The sequence below is a fragment of the Eulemur rufifrons genome, chromosome 2 (assembly GCF_041146395.1).
Source record: "Eulemur rufifrons isolate Redbay chromosome 2, OSU_ERuf_1, whole genome shotgun sequence".
Classification (NCBI taxonomy): Eukaryota; Metazoa; Chordata; class Mammalia; order Primates; family Lemuridae; genus Eulemur; species Eulemur rufifrons.
The window spans coordinates 88,072,863-88,099,236 of NC_090984.1; the positions used below are offsets into that span (position 1 = coordinate 88,072,863).

Sequence of the window (26,374 nt, forward strand, 5' to 3'; positions counted from 1 at the left end):
TAAATCTTTTGTTGAAATGAGGTCTCACTATGTTGCCCAGGCTGATCTTGAACTCCTGATCTCAAGTGATGCTCTTGCTTTAGCCTCTCAAAGTGCTAGGATTACGAACATGAGCGGCCACTGCTCCCAGCCCTGGCACATTTTTTTTTACTGTCTTTATGTCTGCTATGTTATATATCCCTTAAAAAAAATTTAAAAGTTGCAGACATCATGACACTTGACCTCAAAAGCATCAGCAGTATCTCCGAAGAACCAGGTACTTTCCTATATAACTGAAGTACCATTATCCAACCCCCCAAATTTATTAACAACATTGATAGAATTATAGAGACTATATTTAAGTTTCTCCAGTTGTTCCAAAAATATCCTTTGTAGCTTTTTTTAAAATTCAAGATATAGCCAAGGATCACATGTTGCTTTTGAGTTATTGTGTAAATTGATATTTTTGACCTTTAAAAGAAAATACATTTCAGAAAGGTTTATCATTGCTTATTTAATCAGGCTTATTATGTTAAATAGAATTTCTAATCTATTGTAGCAACATGAAATTCTACAAAGCCAAAATTTACTCTGTATTACCAGCTGTTTAGAACTCGGTAGTCACTTCTGTTCCTATAGATCACTGAGACATCATTTTATATAGGTGAAACATTTAAGCTGATTCATTTCATGTATAAACATAAAGTTATATACTGTATTTGACTTTTATAGAGATTGGTGTTGTGTAATGTGATTAGTGTGCCAAAGGTTTGGATTTGATACAGTTTTGGTATGTGCTCATTGGTAATATATTCAGTACAGATGTGGTTAGAGTTAATTGTTTTCTCTGTGCCAATTACTTTGATTTATTTTCTGCCCACATACTGCATTTTCATAGGGTGACTGAAAGAGAAAATATGGAAAAGCCAGTGTAAATAGGCAGTTTATGTAATTGTTAAGAGCCTGGACTTTGGAGTTAGTAAGACCTGAATTTGAATCCCAAGCTTTGTTACTTTAATCTTATCTGTATAATAGAGATAGTATACTTAGAGTTAAATGATCATGGCTTTACCAAATTCTGCTTACTGAATATCTCGCAGGGCAACCCCGGCCCTTCTCCAACTTATTGTTCCTTATCTTCAGACTTGTCATAGCTTTTCTTGGCCTTTTTCTCTCTCAAATATATATTTATACATATTTACGGCTATTATATGTATATTTTCAGTTTAAACTTAAAAACATATTTTTGGCTGGGTGCAATAGCTCCAGCCTCTAATAGCAGCACTTTGGGAGGCTGAGGCAGGAGGATTGCTTAAGGCCAGGAGTTTGAGACCAGCCTTAGCAACACAGCAAAACCCCCGTCTCTGTGGCAAAAAAAAAAAAAAATTAGCCGGGTGTAGTTGTGCCTACTTGCAATGCCAGCTACTTGGGAGGCTGAGGCAGGAGTATGGCCTGAGCCCAGGAGTTAGAGGCTGGAGTGAGCTATGATCATGCCACTGCACTGTAGCCTGGGTGACAGAGAGAGACCTTATCTCAATCAATCAATAAAATTAGTTTTTAAGTTCCGTAAAAAAAAATCTTGTTGAGATTTTTATAGGAATTAATCCAATTTTGATTGGTTTCATTTAGGGAGGATTGACATCTTTATGATGCTGCGTTATCTGAGCCATCATATAAGGTTTTGTGGCAGGTTAAATGAGATGATATATGAAAAAGGATTAATGTAGTACCTGGAACTTGTTAAATACTCAGTGATTAGACTAATAGTTTATCATCATCATTATCCATTACCTATACTAGAAGAACACCTGTGTTGGGTTTCAGGGTCTGAAATGCACTCATAGCCGAAGAATGACCAGACACACCAGAGTAAGGCAAGCATGAAAATGAGGTTTATTGAGGAGAAAAAGATAGGATTATAGTGCAAGAGCAAGATACAGGTTTACAGAACGTGACACGTACGCCACAGATGACAATTGGACCCATTGTAGCAGCAAAGTGAGAGCAAAAGGAAGGGCTTGGTTATGGTATGGGTCTTGTTTTATAGTGCCCGGATTGGGACCTCCCTCATGGCTCAGACGTCACCATGGAACCACTTTGATTGGACACTTGGGAGTTATATGACCTAAGTCTTACTATACATGCGGATCTCCCATGAGCGTCTCTGAAAGCTGTTCTAGGTCACTTTCCAGACTCTATTGTATGTATGCTGGTTGGCCTGTGGAATAGAGAGTGCTCTGTATTCTTTTGTAGTTGTCGTGCTAAATTCTGATTGGCAGATTCATAGGGTGTTCCCTCCTCCCCCAGGTATGGCAGTCACTTGGGATAGGATTAAGGAGGGGTGGGACCAAGATTAGGGCCTGGGGCCTGGGGCCCATCCTTTTCCTTCTTCCCAGGTGGGGCAATTGCACCAAGGCAAGGCACCCACTTTTGTCCCTAGGAGACCTGGAATCCTTCACTGTCTGCCTAACACCTGCACATCTTTTCATGATGATGAGCCAGTAGTGTTATATTTGAAAACTATGCTTTTATGCTATAAGTTTATATAGTCAAGAAGGAAAAAGAATGGATTTCTTTCATTTTAAAATGAAGGCTAAGAATATGCTAATTATTAAGCAATGCTATGGAATTTCTATTATGCTTCATGGTTTTAAATTGCATATTAATTTGCAACTCATGATATAGAATAAAGACTAATCACCCTAATACATAAAGATTTTTTAGAATGAGAATACAAATAATGTATTTTAAAAGTGGACAAAGGACAGAACCAAACAGTTCACACAGGAGAAGTACAAATTGCCCATATACATATAAAAAGATGATCAACCTCACTGGTAATAAGAAAAAAAATTGCTAAAATTCCGTATTTGCTTATCAGATCAGCAAAACTCTTTAAAGTTTGATAACGCCATTGTTTGGCAAACCTTGGGGAAATGGGCATTCTCATACCTACTGGAACTTGTGTAAAATAGTTAAATCTTCTAGAAGGAAATTTGGCAAAATCTTTTCAAATTCAAAATGCAATTACCCATTAACAGAGCAGTGTCACTTCTGGGAATTTATTCTGTAGATTGTGTGCATATGAAAAGACTTAAGTCTAGATTATTTGATAATTCTTAGGAAGGGATCTAGGTGGGATCTAGGTAGAGAAGGAGAGGAGGCTTAATTTTCACCATCATCCTTTGGTACTTTTTGAATTTTGGACCATTTGAATGATTACCTATTCAACAAAATAATGTTAAATTGTTTACTTACTCCTTCACCAGTACTTTCCATTTCCCTTTTGTCTTCGTCTCTACCCACTCTTCACTTTCTCTTATCCTTCCACTGCCTTTTACATGCTCTGTGCTAAAAGGTTGATTTTTTTTAGAAAATTTTTTTAAAAGGCTGATTTTTGATATCTTATCAGTCAGTTAAAATGCTTCTTTTCTGTTGCATGGCCTATGCTTCAAGTTTGTAGTGGGATTTGATCTTCAGTTTTATCTGTGTAATCTTCCTGGATATCTTAAAAGAGAGTGCCTTAGATTTCTTTGGGGCCTACTTCAAAGGCAGAGTTACTTCAATTGCCTGAGGCTTTCTCCAGGCCAGTCTTAAACTAAAAGTAGATATTCAAGAGCCAAAGTGCTTAAGGCTTCATTCCCCATCCCCATCATTTAAATTCTATGTGGTCTATGAATGAGCTCACATTATTATTTCAAATTACTTTTACTTGGGTGATTATAAGCATAATTTATCTTGTTGCATTAATTTATTTTAGGCAAGAGTGTGTACCCCAGTGGCTACCCCACAGCCTACGCCTCCTCACTCACCTTCATCACTTCCTAAGGAACGTGTGCTGGTAAAAACTCCAGATTCTTCTCCCTGTGATTCAGATCATGATGTGGCTTTTCCTACAAAAGAAATATTTGCTGAAAAAGGTAGAAACTTTATTTGTGTAACTCAGTTTTAATTTTAGCAACTACTAAATAAAATTTCAAGATTGTTTTATAAGATGCTTTATAGATTAATGTATACATACTTATTGCTTACTAGGTTTTAGTAAATAATTTTTTCTTGCAAGGAATCCAAGGAATTTATTGCCATTGCTTAGAGTATATAATCAATTAGATGCTCTAGACCACTTTAAGTATATGGTGGTGTTAAAAGTGATGTCTTTTCAAGGTTTTTTTTTTTTTTTTAATGCTTTACTAAATTAATTTAGGAACTTTCCCATTAATGGCCACCACCATCATCGTTAATATTATTAATTATTATTACCATTATTTATGTGCCAAAATGTTAAGGGATATCTGAAATAAACATATCTTGCCTTCCTATGGAGTTGTTTACTGACTTTTACCTTTTTCTGTCTTTTTAAAAAAAAAATCTTTAGGAAATGATATGCCTGCTATCACACTTATTACTACTCCAGCAGTTACCCCTGCTGCTACACCGCCTCCAGCAGCAGCTCTGACTCCAACTTTGTCAGAAATTTCCATTGATAAATTGAAAGTCTCAGGCTCAGAGCTTCCCAAGCCATGGGGTGATGGAGACCTGCCACTGGAGGAAGAGAACCCTAACCCTCTTCAAGAAGAACTTCTTCACCCAACAGCTATGTAAATGAGAACATAATTCAGTAGTAACTGTACATTCCAAATTAAATTTGATTTACATGACCCATTTAAAACATAGAAATGATAAAGCTTTGTAAACCACAAACTACTTTATACTTTGGAAGAAAGAAATTTTATAAATTTCAACTTTTTAAAAATTTTTATCAAATTTATTTATACCTTTATGTTTTTCTTAAAAGATTCAAAACAGATTAAAATAAAGATATCTATCGTACTGTTAATAAAATAGAAAACAATTTCTCCTATTTTGTGGCTAGAAGAGCTTTCAAGATGACCTATGATTAAACCATGAAAATAATTTTAGAAACATAAATCTTGTTAATTAGTCCAGATTATACAAATACTTTGCTAAAGAAGACATAGTATCTTTGAATCTGCTTTTTATATCAAAATTAATATAGGTCTTTAGTGATCTAATAAGTTCAAAATATGTCTTTATCTTTTTAGTGTAATGTCTGTGGCTAAGGATGAAGAACCGGACAGTGTTCTAGATTTCCCAGCTCAGCCTGCACCTCCAGAGCCAGTTCTCTTTAAGCCATTTCCTGCCGGCACCAAGGCCCCTTCCCCCCAACAGATGCCAAATTCTGATTCATCAACACTGGAGAGCACCTTGAGTGTTACTGTCACTGAAACAGAAACTTTAGATAGACCCATCTCTGAAGGAGAGATTTTATTTAGCTGTGGTCAAAAACTGGCTCCCAAGAGTAAGTTAATTTGTATTAATTGCTTTCACTGGTTATATTATGATAATTCCTTAAGTAATACTTTTCTGTTTAAAGTGTTTTTACTTAATTTTCAAGATTTAACATGGTAAAGTAGAAAAACTAGGGGCACTACGCAATTAGTTAACTTTTCTGGATCTTAATTTCAGAAGGAAAATTTGCCTTATAATCCCACCTTCCAGAAATAATATCATTCTTAGTAGTTTGAGATATGCCCTTCTAGTCTTTTTTGGTCTGTGCATATGTCAACACCTAAATACATGTGTATGTATACGTGTGCTTACCTTTAAAAATAGAATCATACTCTGCATATTGTTTTGAAACCTGAATTTTTTACCTAATAATATATCATGGATGTCTTTCGATATCAATACATAGAGCTCTACCACATTTTTTCTAATAGCTGTGTAGTCTATTTAAACAATACCTTTAGTGAAGGGCATTTAGATTGTTTTCAGTGTTTCCAGACTACACACAATTCTCTAATGATCATCCTTGTATGTATTATACATATATTTTTGTGCACTTATCTAATAACTTCCTTAGAGTACATGCCTCGAAGTGGCATTGCTAAGTCTCCTTTAAAATACCGATACATAGCCAACATACTCTTTGGAAAAGTTTTTAGCTTTTAATTTTAATCTGTTTTTAATTGCATTAATAGTATATAGAGCTGCTTGTTTCCCAATTTCATAGCTACAGTTAATATTATGCTTGTTTTTAATTTCTGATAGGCTAGTGGGTGAAACAAAAATCCCATCTTTGTTATAAATTGCACTTTTAAAAAAACTGGTGAGGTTGAGTAGTTTGTGAATTGCTTGTTTATAACTTTGCCAGTATTTCCATTGCAGTATAAATTAAAATGTAATGTTCTATGGCTTTATGGTCAGATTATTTACTGAGTTTATATTTCTCCTTTTTCCTAACTTTTTACATTTTAATTTCTAGTTTTAGGAGGTGAAGAACTATACCTGACAAACCTAAATGATAGTTTATCCAGCACTCTGCATGATGTTCTTGAAATGGTAAGGAATGATTGACTCCAACACTGAATTCTGACAGGCAGAATATCTTGATGAACTTGTTGCCATTGATCAGTTTTTTCTCAATTATTTGAGTTATAAATACAAAATTTAGTAAAATATTCATGAAAGAATTTAATATTTCTTGCATATTTCATTATGTAATCTTCTTATAATTGTGAGAATAAAAAATTATTAACATTTGTGGCTACTGTAGTTGAAAATACACATTTAATGTAATTAGGTAATGAAATCTAGCATAGTGAAGATTATCACCTGGATATGTTGTCTTTACAATATTTTAAGCAGGATCTTAGCTATTTAAACCAACTCTCTTATAATACATTTGTTATTTTTCCCTAACCATGATTATTGTTTTTTGTACTAATAAATATTTAAATTGAATGACTTGAAAAGAAAAACAAATGGGATCCAGGGATACTAACCCTAGTTATTATCTAGCTCTATAGAAGAAAAAATTGGCATTTAAAAATATATATAATATAAATGTAATATAGAAATGATCATAGGAATTTTCTTTTGAAAAAACTGTTAAGGCATAGAAATGTTTACTTTTTATATATTTTCAAACAGCCTAAGCAAAGGAAGGTAATTATACTCAACTGTCACCTACATTTATCCATATCTTTTGCTAAGTATGGTTGTTATTGTTGCTGTTTTTTTTTTAAAAAATGTTATTTCACATGGAAATATAAAAATACTTCATTAAGGAGTTTTTTGATAAGATTTTAATGGAATAATTTTTAAACAGTGATTATTGCAAATAATTGGTTGAGTTGATTGTGAAGAAAGTACTATCATTTTCATGAAATAATATGGAAAGAAGATGTAAATGACAGATTTCTAATTTTAGAGAAGCATTATACTGACATTTGGCCTATTTAAAATGTTATAGCACTTTTATCAATTCTTAGAACTTTATCAGGTACCAAAGCATGTTTAAGTTTCTTTAAAGTAAATAGCTAAACTGAACCAGGACTAAAGCATAACTTCTTTTTTTACATTTGAAACTAAATTCTAATTTTGGTATTTTTACTATGCTTAAATCAGATATGGTACAAATTCATAATAAATCAAATGCAAATGTACAATCTAGAAAAATGCAGAATAACTTGAAGTCACATACCAGTAAACATTTATCTATATGCTGCTGGGGGATATAGGCTTATGATCCAAAGTTAATGAACTTTATTTCATTAAAAATAAAATAATTAAAAATACTTTTAATGAATTTATAATCATGTTAATACCTATATTTACAAGGGAATCCAGTTTGACTCTGAGGTCCACATTTTCTCTCATTATTGGGACAAGTCTGTTTTGAGGCAGGAAGAAGCCTAGGTAAGATGTTCCAGTGAGGGCTTCACGACCTGCTCCCTAGTCAAGTAAGCCAGATGTGCACAAAGGCTCCATAGATGCCATAGCATATTTCTGCAGTTTTTCATTTTTGCCTGTGTTCTGGTTGGCAGCATTAGCATTACCACAATGCTTTGCCCTCATTGCCATGCTGTGGCATTGCTTTGTGCACTACATAAGTAGAAGCAGGAAATTGTGAGAGCCAAAAACTTGATGACACTATGCAAGACATTTATGAATCACTATAACTCAATTGCCTGGGACAGAGAGTACACTTTTATGTTTTTATAATAAATCTCTAGTTTGACTGTTACAAATTACTCCATACTGTTGTTTATAGTTGAGCCAAATGTAAAGGGTTTTCTTTGGTTTTTTTTTTTTGAGACAGAGTCTCGATCTTTTGCCCTGGCTAGAGTGTCGTGGTGTCAGCCTAGCTCACAGCAACCTCAAACTCCTGGGCTTAAGCAATCCTTCTGCCTCAGCCTCCCGAGTCGCTGGAACTACAGGAAAGGGTTTTTATTACAGTCGAATGGAAATGAAACCTAGTGAAAACTAAATTGAGAAAAATGCAATTGTTTTATAAATTTTTTGTTGTATTAATTGCCTTTATGTTTCTTTTAGGAAGACGATTCTCCCAGTGAAGGACAAGTGATTAGGATGCCCCATAAAAAATCTCATGCAGATGCAATTCTTTCTCTTCTTGCTAAACAAAACCAGGAATCATTAATTTTACAGCAAGCAGTCTATCATTCAGAGGTAATTTTTAACCTTAGTGATTTTTTCTTTTTTTGGTTAGACAGAAATACAGGAAAAAGTTAAAATCTTCCTACTTTTAGTTAAAGTATGCAAATCTTTCACTTAGGAGTCAGAGTTGTAGCACCTTTAACCTGGAATCATAGAACTGTAGTTTTACAACTGAAAGGAATTTAGACCATTTATTCCAACCCTCTTATTTTACAGTTGAAAAAACTGAGGCCTTGTGAAGATCACTCATTCATTGTGCAGCCATGTACTGAGTATTATATGCCAGACACAATCCTGGAAAAGATAGAAAGATGAATATCATGCTACCTTTAAGCATCTTACTATCATGTTGGAGGACAAGCTTTAAACATGTGATTACTCAACAGTGCAGTAACTGACCAAATAGGTATATTCACAAGTGCTGTATGAACACAGAGGAGGGAAGATTCTGCTTTAAGTAGGATGACACTTCATATAGGATATTATACTGATGTAGATCTTTAAAGTCTGAGTAGGACTTTGCAGGCAGTGATGAAAGGGAAGGACATGTTAGAAGCAGAAATAGCATATGCTGTACTGGTCTGTGGCCAGTCAGGCCAAAGAGCTCTCCCGTCCAATTCCATGAAACTTAGGAAGGAGTGGGGGGCACACACAGCAGAAGGCGAGCTGCTCCCCTCCCCATCGTTCACATCACCGACTGGACTCTCCCTCCACCCCCTCCTTTGTGGAAAAATTGTCTTCCATGAAACTGGTCCCTGGTGTCAAAAAGGTTGTAAGGGATAAGAGCCAAGAAATATCAGGGCATATTTAGAAAGTATTGAAAATATCAGTGTGGCTAGAACTTTAGATAACCTGTCAGGTAAGTCAGGAGAAGTAGATTGAACCAGATGATCATAAAGAAACTTTTATTTTGGCCACAGTAAGGCATGGGCACTATGGAGCCCAAGAAGGTTTTGGGGCAAGGGAATTACCCACTAAGATATTTAGGAAGGAGTATGAAGTCGTGACAAGTGAGGGAGAGATGGGAGATCTGTCAGAATACCATTCGAGTAGTCCCAGCAAGAGAGAATGAGAACATGAACAAAGACAGTTATAGCAGAAGTAGAGAGGAGAGGGATCTAAATTTAAGGGCATAGGATTGAGAGTAATTGGTCATTGGTGGAGGGAGGTTAGGAAGAAGAGTCTTTAAAGGATAATCTTGAGATTTCTTGAGGAGTTCGAGGTTGTAGTGAGCTATGATGATGCCACTGTACTCTAGCTCGGGCTACAGAGCAAGACTCTGTCTCAAGAAAAAAAAGAAAGAAAGAATGGAAGAGAAGATATAAAATTTAGTAATGGAAAAAATGAAAACTGAACTGACTCCTTTTTATTAAAAAATAATCATATTTTCTGCAACTTCAGTTAGCTATTGACTGAAATTGCTTTCAGTGGAAAAATATTACTTGTGATGGCTGTGTTGCTAAATTTAAGAAACCACTGTCATAGTTGCATAAACTAAGATCATAATATGTAAACCAGTAAGCAGAGAGAATGAGAATGAGACAAGCAAATGGCACAAAAGAGGTGGCAAAAAGCAGAAGTATCAGCATAATTTAAAAGTTTCACTAATTTCCTGCCTTTTTGGAAATCACTAATATCAGTTAATTTATTCATTTGATTCTGTCAGACCTTTTCATCTGTTTAATGGTGGGAAGTTCATCTCCATTATTTCTTCAATTTTTTCTTCCTCTCATTTTTTCCCTCTCTCCCTAGAACTCTTATTTTCAGATATTAACATAGACTTCTACTTCTATTTTTCTTACCTCTTAGATTTTCTCTTTATTCTTTTTTACTTCCTTCTGGGAGAGCTCCCCAATCTGATCTGCCAACTACTAATTTGTTCTTTAGCCTACTATTTATGCCATATATTATATTTCTTATGCCTGATATGGTTACTTCATTCTTTTATGATTTTTTGCTTTGCATTCTAATATCTGTCCTTATTGCTCTGTGTATGTGTGTGTGATTAATTCATTTTAAACAAAATTCTTTCACTTTGTTGTCTTTTTTTTTTTTTTTTTTTAACACTTATTGACTCCTCATGTATCTGGTCCTTTTGATTTAAGAGGTTGTGTTGCACTGGCAGGGCAGGGATCAGTTATTCTGTCTGAGAATTTATAGGTGTAACAGTAAAACCAGTCCATAGTCTGTTTCAGAGAATTGAAGAAGGGGGCAGGAGATGAGATAAGCCCTAGGGAGGAGAGTCCCAGGCAGCACAGAACCACTGTTAGTCATTGTCACTGCTGTTTCCTACTACTCCACTGTTTAGGTCTTCTGGTGATTATTTTGTCTTTAAACTCTTAGGAAGAAGTTGCTTTGGGAAGTTCTGTAATCCACCAGTCCTAGGGTTTGAAGGGGAAGAGGGTGAAGGAACGAATGCCCAGGAATAGGTTCCTGGCCAGATTTCACCACAGTTGGACCTTCATGCTGGTATTACTCTGGGTTACATCTGCAGCCTGGGTTGCTGCCAAGATTTTTGTCGTTAAGGGGCAGGCAGTGATGATCTCAGGTTAATGGGAGAAAGAAGCAAGCACTTTCCTCCAACCATTCCTCTCACTAACTCCCTCCATCCACCCCCTTCTCCGGGATGCAGTCCCTTTCTTCCCAAACACACCAGTTCAAGTTAGCTGTCAGTCTTTCCTACTGGTTCTTCATGATTTTTTTTTTACTTCCCAGAATCTATGGTTTCTTTTCACTCCTATAGTTAGTAGAACATCTACATTTATGTAGATGGACTAGGTATATTACTCTAGATTACAGACAGCCTAATTTGGAATTGGTGTGAGTCTAACCTTTGAGTATAATACAAAACTTATAGATACTTATGAGAGCATTTTGTAAACAGGCAAGCTAAGTCTTCAGTAGGGTCATAGAGTATTTTTAAGGTGTTAAATAGTTCAGTTGTTACAAGTGCCTTAGAAAATAGATTCACAGTAGAGAAGGTATTGTATATTGCATAATGCTATATATGGTGATGGCAGGGTAATATAGATACTGTGAAATATTTCTGATTAATTTCTTGGGAAAGCATATCTGCCATCATTTATTCTAAACATTGCCCAAGAGTCTCCAAGGGATTTCATATTAATTGAAAAACAATATTTTTCTATTTCAAGCAGCAGTCCCCAACCTTTTTGGCACCAGGGACTAGTTTCAAGGAAGACAATTTTTCCATGGACTGGGGGTGGCAGGGTTGGTTTTGGGATGATTCAAGCACATTACATTTATTGTGCAGTCAAACCTCTCTGCTAGTGATAATCTGTATTTGCAGCCACTGCTCCCCACCCCCGTCCCGCCCCGCCTCCCCCGCCGTGCCTCATCACTGGCTCAGCTCCACCTCAGATCATCCGGCATTAGATTCTCATAAGGAGCGCACAACCTAGATCCCTCACATGCACAGGTTACAGTAGGATTTGTGCTCCTATGAGAATCTAATGCTGCTGCTGATCTGACGGAGCCAGAGCTTAGGCAGTGATGTGAGAGATGGGGAATAGCTGTAAACACACATGAAGCTTTGCTCACTCCCCTGCCTCTCACCTCCTGCTGTGCAGCCCAGTTCCTAACAGGCCATGGACTGGTACTAGTCTACAGCCCGGGGGTTGGGGACTGCAGGTTGAAAGGATGTTGAGGCAAGTGGCATTCCTAAAGAAGAGTGAAGCTAAGGGAATAAGGGGAGATAAAAATGTATATGGGAAAATGAGAAAAAATTGAAGAGAATCTTGAATGTTGAGCTAAGGAGTTTAGATTTTATTTTATAGTCAATAGAATCATGAAAGATGTTTCAGCAGTGATTTCTTCATATATTCTAGTAAAAAAAAAACTTCTTGGTTGAAATTAAGCCCCTTTTAAATGAAAAACATGGGAGCTTTTGGATATTGGAATTTTTATTCAGTTCTTGATTAGGAAACTCATTTAATTAGAATATCTCCAAGTCACAAAATGTACTTGTGATTAGGGTATATAATTTTTAAAACAGAAAGAAAATAAAAGTCCTTTTTAGTTTTTCATTAATTTTATATATTTGATTAAAAAACATACTTGTACTTTTTATACTTTATACTTTTCCAGGGAAAATAATTTTATTAAATATGATTAAAGTAGTCTTCTTCAATCTGTGTACTTATAAAAATGTAATTATTTATATAGGGGTAATCTTATTCTATTTAAGGTATATTATTATTCTCCTCCTTAGTTTAATTGTAAAGTTCATACTAACAAACTCTAGGCAATTTTTACTCACGAAGAAAGAGAAATTTTATGTTATTCTAATTTTTTTCTTTCTTTTCCTATCAAAAGACCTTAGATCTGACGTTATTCTAATTTTAAGCCATATAAACAATGTGTCATGTGTGCCAGCATTTAGTGTTTAAATTGTGTTTGAATTTTTCGTACATGTTTTATTGCTATTTAATTGGAAGTAGAAAACAGATAATATTTAACTTCATAAAATATATTAAAAACAAAACCTGTCACTAAATGCTTATTAAATTAACTTTTTAAACTTTTTGTGTATGTAGCATAATAAACACTTTCTAAAATACCTTTTAATTAGTCAAGTGGTATGGATCATGATATTTGACAAATATTTTTTGTTTTGACTTGATTTTAATATAATGGTTTTAATAATTGTTTCTCCTTTTTAAAGGACTTGGAAAACAGTGTGGGTGAACTTAGTGAAGGACAAAGGCCCAGGCTGACAGCAGCAACAGAGAACGTCTTACTGGGACATTCTTTCTGTGGGCAGCAGCCTGTCGCTAATGCACAGACTTTGAATCAACAGTGTGATTCTAAGCCATTATCTCAGCAATTTGATACAGTTTCAGGTATACACTAAAATATTATTTCTTGCAGTGTCATCTATTAGAATATTCACTTTACATCCCATCACACTTTCTTTGTACTATTTCCATGCCGAATGCTGTATTCTGTTTTGTATTATAATCTATAGTAGTATTCCTAATCTGAATTGAGAAAAGTATAATTATTTTCAGATGGATGCTTGCAAAATTTCTTTATTAGAAGGGATGTTCATAATTGAAAAGTTTGTTAATAACTTTTTGTGGCCGGGCGCGGTGGCTCACGCCTGTAATCCTAGCACTCTGGGAGGCCGAGGCGGGTGGATCGCTCAAGGTCAGGAGTTCGAGACCAGCCTGAGCAAGAGTGAGACCCCGTCTCTACTAAAAATAGAAAGAAATTATATGGACAACTAAAATATATATATACAAAAAATTAGCCGGGCATGGTGGCGCATGCCTGTAGTCCCAGCTACTCGGGAGGCTGAGGCAGTAGGATCACTTAAGCCCAGGAGTTTGAGGTTGCTGTGAGCTAGACTGATGCCACGGCACTCACTCTAGCCCGGGCAACAGAGTGAGACTCTGTCTCAAAAAAAAAAAAAAAAAAAAAAAAAAAAAAATAACTTTTTGTATGGTATATATAACAGTGTTTCCCCAAATGTGTTTCATATAATTTCATATATCAGTGTTGGTACATGAACCATTGGGTGGTGCATGAGATAATTTTGGTAATATACATACATACACATAAACATTTTTAATAGTGATGCATTTATTTTAATATATACTAGAAAAATATGACTAGGTCATCAAAACTGATATAACAGATCTTGTTTAGGACAAGGTTAAATTAGATAATACTGTAGACATTATCCTTTTTGTGAATTTCAGACACAGTGCTCAGTGCACTCAGGACTATTTTAGAAATTGAATAACTAAACTTTCTGCTGTAACATCTTGGAAATAAGGATAGAACAGAAAATACTAATCACTAGCATATACGGTGAATTCTTACCTGTGGCAGTTATTTCTATAGTCACCCCAAACACAAGCAAATACTGAACCATTGCTCCTAGGAGAAATACAGGGTTAAGCCCCTGTGAGCCTCTGATGGTAATATTTTTTATCAACTTATCGATACATATCCTTGTTTTATGTGTGTTTCTGTTTAAAGCAATCTTATATATATTGTTGATTCATTAACACTGAACTCATAGCCATTGAACTATCCAGCACTATAACTCATGCCTGAAGGAATCTTATCTAACATACATATTTTCTCCATAAGGCACGTCACAGCCTTCTTGTGCATAGGGGCCATTTTAAACAGTGAAATCATCAAAAAAAAAAAAAAACTATAAAATGTGAAAAACACAATTGAATATACTGTGAAAAGGTCACTTCTTTACAGTATGAGCTGAAATAAGAAGGCAGAATTTATCCTTGTTCAACCTCAACTAGAAAAGTGCACAGCAGCCGATGCAAGTTTTTTACTACAATGCACATGTTCACCAATGACCACAAAGGTTCTGCAAGTATTGATTTTCGGGTTACAAATAAATTTTAGCAAGTATAGGTAAATTTGCAATTTAATGAGGATTGACTATATTCTCATTACTGATTTTTCCATGCCCTTTGTTGGATTCTCTTAAGAGAAACTTCCATAGCTATGCAGATTTGTCAGAAATCAGAAATAGAAATGCCTGAAGTTAGAAAAACATTGGTATACAGTATTTAGAGTGTTAGTTTTATATTGAATGAATACCTTATATTATTTAGAATTGAGAGAAATTCAAGGCTGAATTTTCCATGGGAAAAAATGTGAAGATTGGCATTATTTATCATTTTTTACACATAATGAGGGTATTAAATTGTTTACATTCTTTCAAATTAGTAGGATTCAAATGGCATAAAAAAGTGACTTTTATTTATATACAGCTAACTGTGCAGATTGCAATTAAACAAAATTGACACTAGATGGCTCTCACCGATCATTTGAGAGCTATGAGGTACTTGAGAACAGCAAGGTACTTGTTAAATTGTTATGGAATAAAATCCTATCCAGTCCTTCGTTATACCTCAGGTAGTGCCTAGCAGATTACTTGTGGTACAGTGCATTTTTAATGTTCTATATATTGTAGGTATTTGTTTAATTTAATTGGAAAAAATAATAAGTAAGGTGTCAAAACATAAGATTGAGCATATATATGAGGCACTATAGCAGAGTGGCTAAGAATCTGGGCTTTTAGAATTTGGGTTTGAATTCCAGCTCTGTGTATCTTTGGTCAACTAACTTCATGTTCCTCAACCCAGATTTCTTCATCTATCAAGTGACGGTGACATTAGTTATTGCTTATCTATTGCTGTGTAACAAATTACCCCCAAATTTAGCAGCTGAAAGCAACAAACATTTATTATCTCACACAACGCTAAAACTCTGAAAGTCCCGTATCCGATAGTGGCTTAACAGGGTGGTTGTCAGGATCTCTTCTGAGGTTGCAGTGAAGCTAATGGCTTTGACTGAGGTCATTTGAAGGCTTGACTAGAGTTGGAGGATCAGCTTTCCAAGTTCACTCATGTGGCTATTGGAAAGAGGCCTCTCTTCCTCATCACATGAACTTCTCTCTGGCTGTTCATGACATGGTAACAGGCTTCCCTGGGAGTGGTTGACCCAAGAAGAAAATGAGCAATCACGATGGAAACTATGTCTTTTATAACCTAATCTCCAAAGTGACATGCCATCAATTCTGTTATTTTCTATTGATAATACAGACCAATCCTGGAGCAATATAAGAGAGAACTCCAAAAAGATGAGAATACTAGGAAGCAGGGATAATTGGGGCTATCTTGGAGGTAATATTAATAGTTTCTGCCTCATAAGTTTATTAGAGACAGTAAGTGACAATGCAGGTAAAGTAGTAAGCACAGTGTCTGGTATATGGTAAGTGTTGTTCCGTTTAATAATGCTTGGTGTATGTGAAAGTACCATCTGATATATATTTAATAGAATGAGAAACTATCCACAGTTGCCTAAAAGAACTGTGCCTCTAGAGAACTAATATGTTCCTCTCATTTCAAGATTTTCTGCTGGTGGCTAATATCATGCCTTATAACTTGATTTTTAATAACTTTGCTTATAGAGGCTCATCTATTCTTACTTTGCCTGTCCCCACCCCCTGCTAATTTTCGGGAAGTGTTCTACTTGCAACCTTAGTCCCCTACCCCTGCCTCCATTTCTGAAGCTCTCAGGTTGGGCTGAGTAACTAAAAGATGCAAAATCAGCTTTGAGAAATTGTCTTGGGAACCCTAAAATGTAAACTGATGTTTTTGAGTGAGCTGTGTGGACCCTGGGATGTACTATCAATCACAGCTCTTAATTTACTCAGAAAACCTATATTGAATACCTGCTGTGTACCTGGTACTATATTAGTACCACATTAAGCACTCAAAATTCAGAGACGAAAAACGTCTCTTTCAAGAAAGTTTACGAACTAGCGTGGGAGAAATAAATAATTATAATATTGTGTGTGTAGTACAACACAGACTGCTGTAGGAATGGAGAAGAGGAACTCAACTCACATGTGAGGGCTTAGAAAAGATTTCCCACAAGAACTGATGTGAAATTGAATCTTAAAGGAATTAGCCAGATGGTGAATTATGATAAGAATGTTACAGTTTGTTCATTCACTTATTCATTTAGAAGACATTTTTGAGTGCCTACTATACTCTGAGCATGTGCTAAGTGCTAGGAATATTAAACCTGGTAAGGCCCTGTCCACAATGAGTTTTTTCTGTAGTAGTGGTAATAGATGAGAAGGAAAAAACATGATAAATTACTGTAGTTATTGTGAAGAAGTCCATGTAGGATTGGGGTACAGGTCAACTGTAGTTGGAGAGGACATTCAGGAAAGAATTCATAGATGAGGAGAGTCTTACTCAAAGTGAGTATTCAAAAATGGATAGATGATTGCCACATGGTAAGTGAGGAGGAGCCTTCCAGGCAGAATATGCAATGAGATGGGACAAAGTCAAGAAATAGCAAGGGTTAATCAGGGAAATATAGTACTTTGTCAGTGAATTAGAGCTTAGGATGTAGTGAGATTGCAGTAGTGAGTAGAAACTAGGTCATGAAAAACTCTGGGTAATATATCAAGGAGTTTTAGGATTTACTCTAAGATAGTAAGGATTCATTTGTGTACACAATGGGAAATAATGCCAATCTTACTTTGTATTTATTCCCATGGAAAATTCAGGCTTGAATTTTTATCACTTCTGAATGTTGTGTGAGATTCATGAATCCATTAAGGATTATAAGTAAGTGAATGATATGATCATATTTACCTTTTATTCAGGGAGATCACCTGAGGTACAATATGATGGATAGACTGGAAAAGTTGGGACTGGAGGCAAGGAGCCTGATCAGACAACTATTAAAGTAAACCTGATGAGACATTATTCAGCAGTGAGGATATATAAAAAGGGAGATTTGAGAGACAATCAAGAAGGAGACGTGTACTCACCATCAAATTGGTTTTAACTGATCAACACTTAAGTGCACGTATAGTAGTAAAACATTCATCCATGTCAGGCGGGGGGGGGGGGGGGGAGGAGGGGATGGGTATATACACACCTAATGGGTGCAGTGCACACTGTCTGGGGGATGGACACACTTGAAGCGCTGACTTGGGTGGGGCAAGGACAATATACATAACCTAAACATTTGTACCCCCATAATATGCTGAAATAAAAAAGAAAAAAAAAGAAGAAGAATGGATGGGACTTACTTTGAATGTGTGAGGTGCAAAAGAAAAGCCTAACAAATCCCCAGGTTTCTGGCTAGAATGGTTGGCTAGATGGTCATCCCATTCATTTAGAGAAATATGGAAGGAGGACAGAATTAGGAGGAAATAGGGTGAGTGGGGTTTTATACATGTTGAATTTGAGGTGCCATTGGTTTTCATACAAATGAAATAATCTATTAGACATCCCAGACCAAAAACTGCTGTTGGCACTAGCAATTGCAGGTGAACTTAGTCTTCTCTGAAAATCTCTCACTGTTGCTTTCCATGACAATAAGATTCTAGGAAAGTAAAATTAGGGATTTCAAGTTACAATTAATTAAATTAAATTTGACTTGAATGAAATAATATTTTAAGTGTTCCTCTTACAAAGGCCTAACTTGCATTATACAGATAGGATACCCACACTCAATGAGCATACTTTGAGCTTGTTAGAAGACACAGCAAGTTCAGCATTGTTATGACTGCTGTCATGGAATCTTTTCTGACCCCGTATCACTTTAAATGCCTGTCATATGTACTCTGTATAATCCTTTAAGGTTGCTTGTCTCATATTTCTTTTATCATATTGATTTTGTAATCTCATGTAAGGGTGGGGAGTTTATCTTGTTCACTATTATATCCCTGACATCTAGCAGGGTAGGTAATGCATAGAACATAGTAAATATCTGTTAAGTGATAGGGTGTTATATGATTCGAAAGCTATTGTGCCCTCCACCCCACATTTTCTCCTGTCCCATCCATGTATGCCTTACCCCAGGTAGCTCATGTTAAGATTCTGGTATATAACCTTCCATTTTTTTCTTATGCATATAATTATATACACACATGCATACATGCAATATATGATATGTGTGATTGGCATTATTTTACAACTTGAGATCATGTCATGCACACTTGCCTGAATTTTATTTTTTACCCAGTAAATCCTGTAGATTACTCTAGGTAAACTGGTATTACTTAAATTCATTCTTTTTAGTGAGTGGATAAAACCTTACAGTGTGGATTTCCAATAATTTGTTTAGTTATTTCTCTATTGACAGATATTTATCTTATTCACACACATATGTCCTACCATATTGTTGTATTTTATATTTATAGAGTATCTTCCCAGAAGTAGTTACTGGATCCAAGGGCAAATATACCTTTAATTTTAAAATATATAATGCCAAGTTGCTTTCTTAAAAGTTTAAACTAATTTATTTTTAACAGCCATTTATTAGAGCCCTTTGCCTATATCCCCTACTGAAATTGTGTTTATTGCTTTATATATACATAGAGAGAGAGAGAGAGTGAGAGAGAGACAGACAGACAGACAGACAAACATGGGGTCTCACTATGTTGCCCAGGCTGGTTATGAACTCCTGGCCTCAAGTAACCCCCTGCCTTGTTTTTTCACTTTTGTTAGTCGAAATATAAAGATATGTTTCTGACTTCTGGTGAATCTATATGTCTTCTCATTCATATGTTTGTTGGCCATTTGGATTTGCTCTTATTAAGCTCTTTTCCCATCTGTGAGGTTATAATTTTTTTTATAACTTTTAAAGCTATTTCCATATTTTAGATGTTTTCTATTAACTATATTGCAAATATCTTTTTCTAAATTTATATTTTGTTCATTGACATTACTCATGACTTTTTGCCATATAATTAAACTTTTTTTACATAGTTATTTCTATATTTAATACTTTCTCTGTTTCCATGGCTTGGTTAGGTTGCTGTAATATAGAGAAAAACTATCATTTTTATGTATCTGTCTGGCGTCCAGTCGTATTACCAAATTCTCTTATTAATTCTAATGGAGTTCTTTTTTCTCATTATGGTCTCTTGGGTTTTCTAGGTATATACCGTATCATCAGCAAAAAGAATTTTTAATATCTTCTCTGTCATTGTTTATGTACTAATTCTTTTCTCTTAATTCACTTGCCCAACAGTCTTAGGAAAATGTTAGACATAAGAATATAAATATAAATATATATTTATCATAATATAAAGAGGCAAATATAAGGCCTAGTTAATTAGTTACTCTAAATTATGGGAATTATCATTATTTAAATTAATCTTATGCTAGATAATTAAATGAGAATTAACCAGTAATTGTTTTGACAAATTGTTTTATACAGATTGAATACTATGAAGGCATAAATTAAAACTCAGTAGATATAGTTTGCTTTATGCAAAACCCCCTTAAAAACCTAGATTAACATAAAAAGATCAGAGTGTGATTATTTGCTACAAGGAAATCATCAGCAGATTGCCTTTAAATGGAAAATATCCATGGTGTCTTAAAATATCATTTCACTTAAAACAATTTAATTTATATATAACTCTTCAAGTCTATTTCTGTTGATTAAAATGAGATATGCTACACTATGCTATATTTAAAAGGTTGCCATTAATTAGGAAAAATAGAATTTTCTTAGAAATATTTTAGCAAGAATGTGAAATAAAGAACAGTGACTTAATTCCTCTGTGCTTCTTTCTAGCTCTCTGATTTTTGGACAGTTACTTCTTTGAACCTTAGTTTTGTCAGTGAAAGACGGTACTTATGTTCCATAATACTGCATGACCATAATACTATCCGACCTGCCTACCTTACATAATGATTGTGAAGTTCAAATGAAATGAGATAATGTACACTTTCGTGCTTGGAATATAAAGTACAATGCAAATGTACAGTAATATTATTAGATGCATGGATATCTCTGCTTTTGTCTTTTTATTAATTTGATTGAGATGTCATTTAGATGGGAAAAAGAGAAGCTTGATCTTTTGAAGAAAAATACCTACGGAACAGAGCTAAGCACTACCAACATTTTCTAACCAAGAAGTTGCCCTTTACTTTAAGATTACTTCCCTCTCTCCCTCCACCCTGACCCCCTCAAGGTCTCGCTCTGTCGCCCAGGCTAGAGTATAGCGGCATCATCGTAGCTTACGGCAACCTCAAGCAATCCTCCTGCCTCAGCCTCCCTAGTAGCTGGAACTACAGGCACACACCACCACACCTGGCTCATTTTTCTTATTTTTTGTAGAGAAGGATCTCACCATGTTGCCTAGGCTGGTCTCAAACTCCTGGGCTCAAGCGATCCTCCTGCCTTGGCCTCCCAAAGTGCTGGGATTACAGGTGTGAGCCACTGCACCTGGCCTGAGACTACATTGTAGATAGAAAGTATTCTATTGATGCTTAGTGATAGAAGAGGTAAACAGGAGCGTTAGGAGTTGGTGTGTGCAAAAGGGGATGGGGATTGGTTACGTGGACAACTTGTTGATTGGAACTTAGAATATTCAATGGATTTGTTTGAACATAAGTATTTTTTGCATTCTACATGAGCTTTGATTTTAATTGCAATGAAGGCTAGGTACCAGGTGTTCTTGTTTGAAGTACACTGTTGTTTCTAATTCAGCAGGTGAGAAATATTGGTAAGTTTCAGTCAATTGTTCTTTTTCTAAAATAAATTTAACAATTTATCTTTTGGTTTACATTTTTGATAACAGATGGTATTGATGAAGATTCACATGCTAGTCATGGTCCAATGAGTTTGGGAGAATTGGAATTGCAGCCAAATTCTAACTTTGTTCTTCCCACAACACTTCTGCCAGCACAAGAAAATGATGTTAATTTACCAGTAGCCACTGAAGACTTTTCTCAGGTACTAAATTAATAGCAGTTGTACTTTAAATGAGACTTGCAACAATATTGCCTTAACATAGAACTCTGTCAAGAACAGTCTTTCCAATCAGACAGCCTCAAATCATGCCTCCTTTATTTACTAACTCAAGCCTAGATTTAAATCTTAGCTTATCCAGTTTCTAGCTGTGCCCTTGGAGACATTACTTAACCTCTTTTAAGCCTTGATTTCCTCATCTTTAAAGGATAAAAATAATATATATTTATATATAAAACATCTGGTGCTTAGTATGATAGCTATTATCATTTGCATCTCTGTATCTCCATGTAATACCTAGCTCAGTAATTTGCACATAATTGGCACACAATAAATGTTTATTCCATTAAAATTTGTAAAATATGTTCCATGAAACCATAAAAAATTTCATACTGAGTGAAGCCAATGGCCCATGCAATATTATGTACAGAAAATATAATAAAATTGCTCTCCAAGATTTTTTTTTTTTTTGAGACAGAGTCTCGCTCTGTTGCCCTAGGTAGAATGCAGTGACATCATCACAGCTCACTGTAACCTCACTGTAACTCCTGGGCTCAAGCAATCCTCCTGCCTCAGGTTCCTGAGTAGCTGGGACTACAGGTGTGCGCCATGATGACCACCTAATTTTTTTATTTTTAGTAGAGATAAGGTTTCACTCTTTCTCAGGCTTGTCTCAAACTCCTGAGCTTAAGCAGTCCTCCCGCTTCGGCTTCCCGAGTGCTAGTCTCCAAGATGTTAATCTAAAAAAAGTTCATGTTATTAAATACAGTTTTGTATGTGTATACTGGCAATTCATTTTTCTCATTGTGGATTAATTATTCATTAAGTATTCATTGCATGGTATTGTGCAGCACTGCATACTGTTGTGGAAGAAAACAATAATGTAAGATAAAGATTTGTTTATGGAACACACCATTATGTAGGGTTCAGTATTAGCAACCTACGACCAAACAAAGATTAGGAAAAACTAGTTAATAATGAACAAATACCTATTCACAACTTGTATATAAAAGAAAAATTTTTGTGACCAAGAGTTAGGCAAAAATTTGGGGGATATGATACCAAAAGCATGACTATTCATGAAAAACATTTTTAAAGTTGGTCTTATCAAAAATAAAGACTTCTGCTCTTCAAAACACACTGTTAGGAGAATGAAAAGGCAAGCCACAAACTGGGAGAAAATATTTGCAAGTCACTTACCTGATAAAAGACTTGTATCCAGAATACATAAGGAACTTACTGAACTCAATATTAAGAAAACAAACAATCCAATTAAAAAATGAACAAAATATTTAGACAGATACTTCACCCAAAGTAGATATATGAATGGCAAATAAGCACATGAAAAGATTCTCAACATCCTTAGTCATTAGGAAAATGCAAATTAAAGCCACAGTGAGATACCACTACATACTCATTAGAATTTTTAAAACTTAAAAGACTGTCAAGTGGCTGGGCGGGCACAGTGGCTCACGCCTGTAATCCTAGCACTCTGGGAGGCCGAGGTGGGAGGATCGCTCAAGGTCAGGAGTTCAAGACCAGCCTGAGCAAGAGCAAGACCCCGTCTCTACTAAAAATAGAAAGAAATTATCTGGACAGCTAAAAATATATAGAAAAAATTAGCCGGGCATGGTGGTGCATGCCTATAGTCCCAGCTACTTGGGAGGCTGAGGCAGAAGGATTACTTGAGCCCAGGAGTTTGAGGTTGCTGTGAGCTAAGCTGACGCCACGGCACTCTAGCCTGGGCAACAGAGTGAGGGTCTGTCTCAAAAAAAAAAAAAAGACTGTCAAATCTAGTGTTAGCAAGGATATGAAGCTACTGAGCTCTCATATATTGCTGATGGGAATGTAAAATGACCCAACCACTTTGCAAAAGAGCTTGGCAATTTCTTAAAAAGTACAATATACACTTACCATATAACTCATACATATTTCACTCCTGGTTTCCCAAGAGACACTAAAACACATGTTTACATAAAGACTTGTACATAAACTTTATATTTGTAGTGCTCACAAACTGGAAATAACAGAAATGTCCATCAACTGGTGAATGGACAAATTGTGGTATATCCTGTACAATGGAATACCACTCAGCAACAAAAGGTAGGTACTCTTAATACATATAATAATGTGGTTGATTCTTACAAAAGTTATGTTGTGGGAAGGAAGGCAGACCCCCCCCAAAAAAAAAATACTGTGTGATTCCATTTATATAAAATTCTAGAAAATGCAAACTAATCTGTAGGAACAGAAAGCATTTCAGATCTTGCCTGGAGATAAGGGGGGATGGAGGCAGGGAAGGGAAGAGGGAGCGAATACAAGGGATATGAGAAAACTTTTGAGATTGATGGCTATGTTCATTATATTATCTTGATTGTGGTGATGGTTTCATGTATATATACATATAGCAAAACTTAGCAAATTGTACACTTTAAATATGTGTAGTTTATTGTCTATCACTTATACCTCAGTAAAACTGTTTAAAAAAATGAAAGACTGCTTTCCTTATTTGGTTTCTTTTAAAATAAAACTATTATATGAAGTGTTACCAGAAGAATAGGCCTCAAAAAATTTCTTTCTTAGATTTTTTTAGCTACTGGCAAAGTATAGTTACTAGTATTAAATAATAATAGCACCTACTTATTTATGGTGCTTATTCTGCCAGATGCTGTTCTACATTCTTTACATAGTTTAACTCATTTAATCCTTTATAACAACCTAATGAGGCAGTTGTTATTATTATTCCCATCGTATGAATGAGGAAATCAAGGTATTGAGAAGTTAAGTAACTTGCCCAAGGTCAAAGCTAGAAAATAACTTAGCTAGATTTGAACACAGGCTGGTTAGCTCCTGTTTTCACAGCTCTTATTCACTGTGGGTAAGTAATGGAACCAATAGGGAGGTTCTAAGTCTTAGCAGAGCCAAAGATAGTCATAGTACCCATCTCAGAAATACACATCAAAATATTTCCTTCAAGGCAGAAAGCTACCTAACTAATGGCTCTAAAATACTTAAAAGACCAAAATTAAGGCTAGTTGTTATTACTGCATTCTAAAGCCACTCATTTTTACCTGTAGATAAAGAGGTGTCTGCAAGAGCTGGAGTGGTTACATTTGAGTCCACGTGGACAGGTGTTTCAGATTCTGGTTGTATCTATTTTTTTTTTTTTTTTAAATACAGATGGGATCTTGCTCTTGCTCAGGCTGGTCTCGACCTCCTGAGTTCAAGCGATCCTCCCACCTTGGCCTCCTAGAGTGGTAGGATTATAGGCATGAGCTACCGCGCCCGGCCCTGGTTATATCTATTGATAAGGGTCCAGAGATGTCTTTTGAAGTTCCTGTTAAAGTATATCTTGTAGCAGTTTTCAGGGACTCATTCACAATTAAGTTCATAAAACAAAGGGAAGAAAGAAAATGGCTAAAGTCATCACAATTTGTGATGTGTGATTGTGAGATTTATGACTATTGTAAATCTCAAATTAATTTGATTAGGTTATAAGTAAGGAAGAGAGATGATGGGATTTATGATATGGAGCACATGTTTCTTTTTTTTTTTTTTTTTTTTTGTTGAGACAGAGTCTCACTTTGTTGCCCAGGCTAGGGTGAGTGCCGTGGCGTCAGCTTAGCTCACAGCAACCTCAGACTCCTCGGCTTAAGCGATCCTACTGCCTCAGCCTCCCGAGTAGCTGGGACTACAGGCATGCGCCACTATGCCTGGCTAATTTTTTCTATATAGATTTTTAGTTGTTCATATAATGTCTATTTTTAGTAGAGACGGGGTCTCGCTCTTGCTCAGGCTGGTCTTGAACTTCTGACCTCGAGCGATCCACCCGCCTCGGCCTCCCAGAGTGCTAGGATTACAGGCGTGAGCCACCGCGCCCGGCCAAGAGCACATGTTTCTTGAATGGCAAACAGGATAACAATACCAACTCAGACTTGTGAGAATTAAAACGTGTTACTATATATAAAAGCTCTTCGAAAATTGCAGTGCATTATGCAAATTTTTATTTTATGCAAAAGATGGCTATATGGAAGAGTTTGCAGTCAAATTAAGTTCTTATCCTGTCTAAATCCATCATGTATATATAAATCTAGGATAGCTCAATTTATAAGTAGCTCTGAATACTCAAGTAGAAATAGGCAGAAATGACTTGAATATTTGAAATCTGTGTATATTATCTAAATGTTTAAGTTTTTTTTTTGTAATTTCTTTTGTAATTCCATCACCTGTTTGTTGGTAGAAGTGCTAATAAATAATGACAAAAAAGGCAATTAGAAGATAAGCCTTTTATAATATTTTTATATAATAAACACTTGAATAATTTGACTACTTAGATTTTTTTAAGTAACTTAAAAATAATATTATGACTTCATGTCTTAAATTATTTAGTACCAACAAAAGCAAGAGCAGGATGTTAAGCAAGATGAACACAAACCGGCACAAAGTCATTTAATACATGTAAGAAGTAAATCTGATATTTCACCTTCACAGCAACAAGGTAAGACTTGTTTTCATGTAATAATATAATAGTTTGATATTTGTTCTGATATTGAACAAATATATAATGAGAATTCTTTGCTTTTATATATGTCCTACTCTTGTCTCTAAGTTTTTTTTT

At 35.4% G+C, this 26,374-nt stretch overlaps 1 protein-coding gene across 4 annotated transcripts in view; it reads left to right on the forward strand.

The window, feature by feature from the left end:
• The window catches only part of KIAA0586 (KIAA0586 ortholog), a 104,751-nt gene that overhangs the window by 48,079 nt on the left and 30,298 nt on the right, over positions 1-26,374 (forward strand). For 3 of the 4 annotated variants that reach the window (XM_069464992.1, XM_069464993.1, XM_069464995.1), the window contains 8 exons: positions 3,740-3,899; positions 4,355-4,577; positions 5,043-5,299; positions 6,266-6,342; positions 8,338-8,472; positions 13,145-13,322; positions 21,587-21,741; positions 26,146-26,254. In XM_069464992.1, coding sequence (XP_069321093.1) covers positions 3,740-3,899; positions 4,355-4,577; positions 5,043-5,299; positions 6,266-6,342; positions 8,338-8,472; positions 13,145-13,322; positions 21,587-21,741; positions 26,146-26,254 — 1,294 coding nt within the window. The remainder of the gene's footprint in view (positions 1-3,739; positions 3,900-4,354; positions 4,578-5,042; positions 5,300-6,265; positions 6,343-8,337; positions 8,473-13,144; positions 13,323-21,586; positions 21,742-26,145; positions 26,255-26,374) is intronic. The other variant, XM_069464994.1, reaches the window with a different exon arrangement.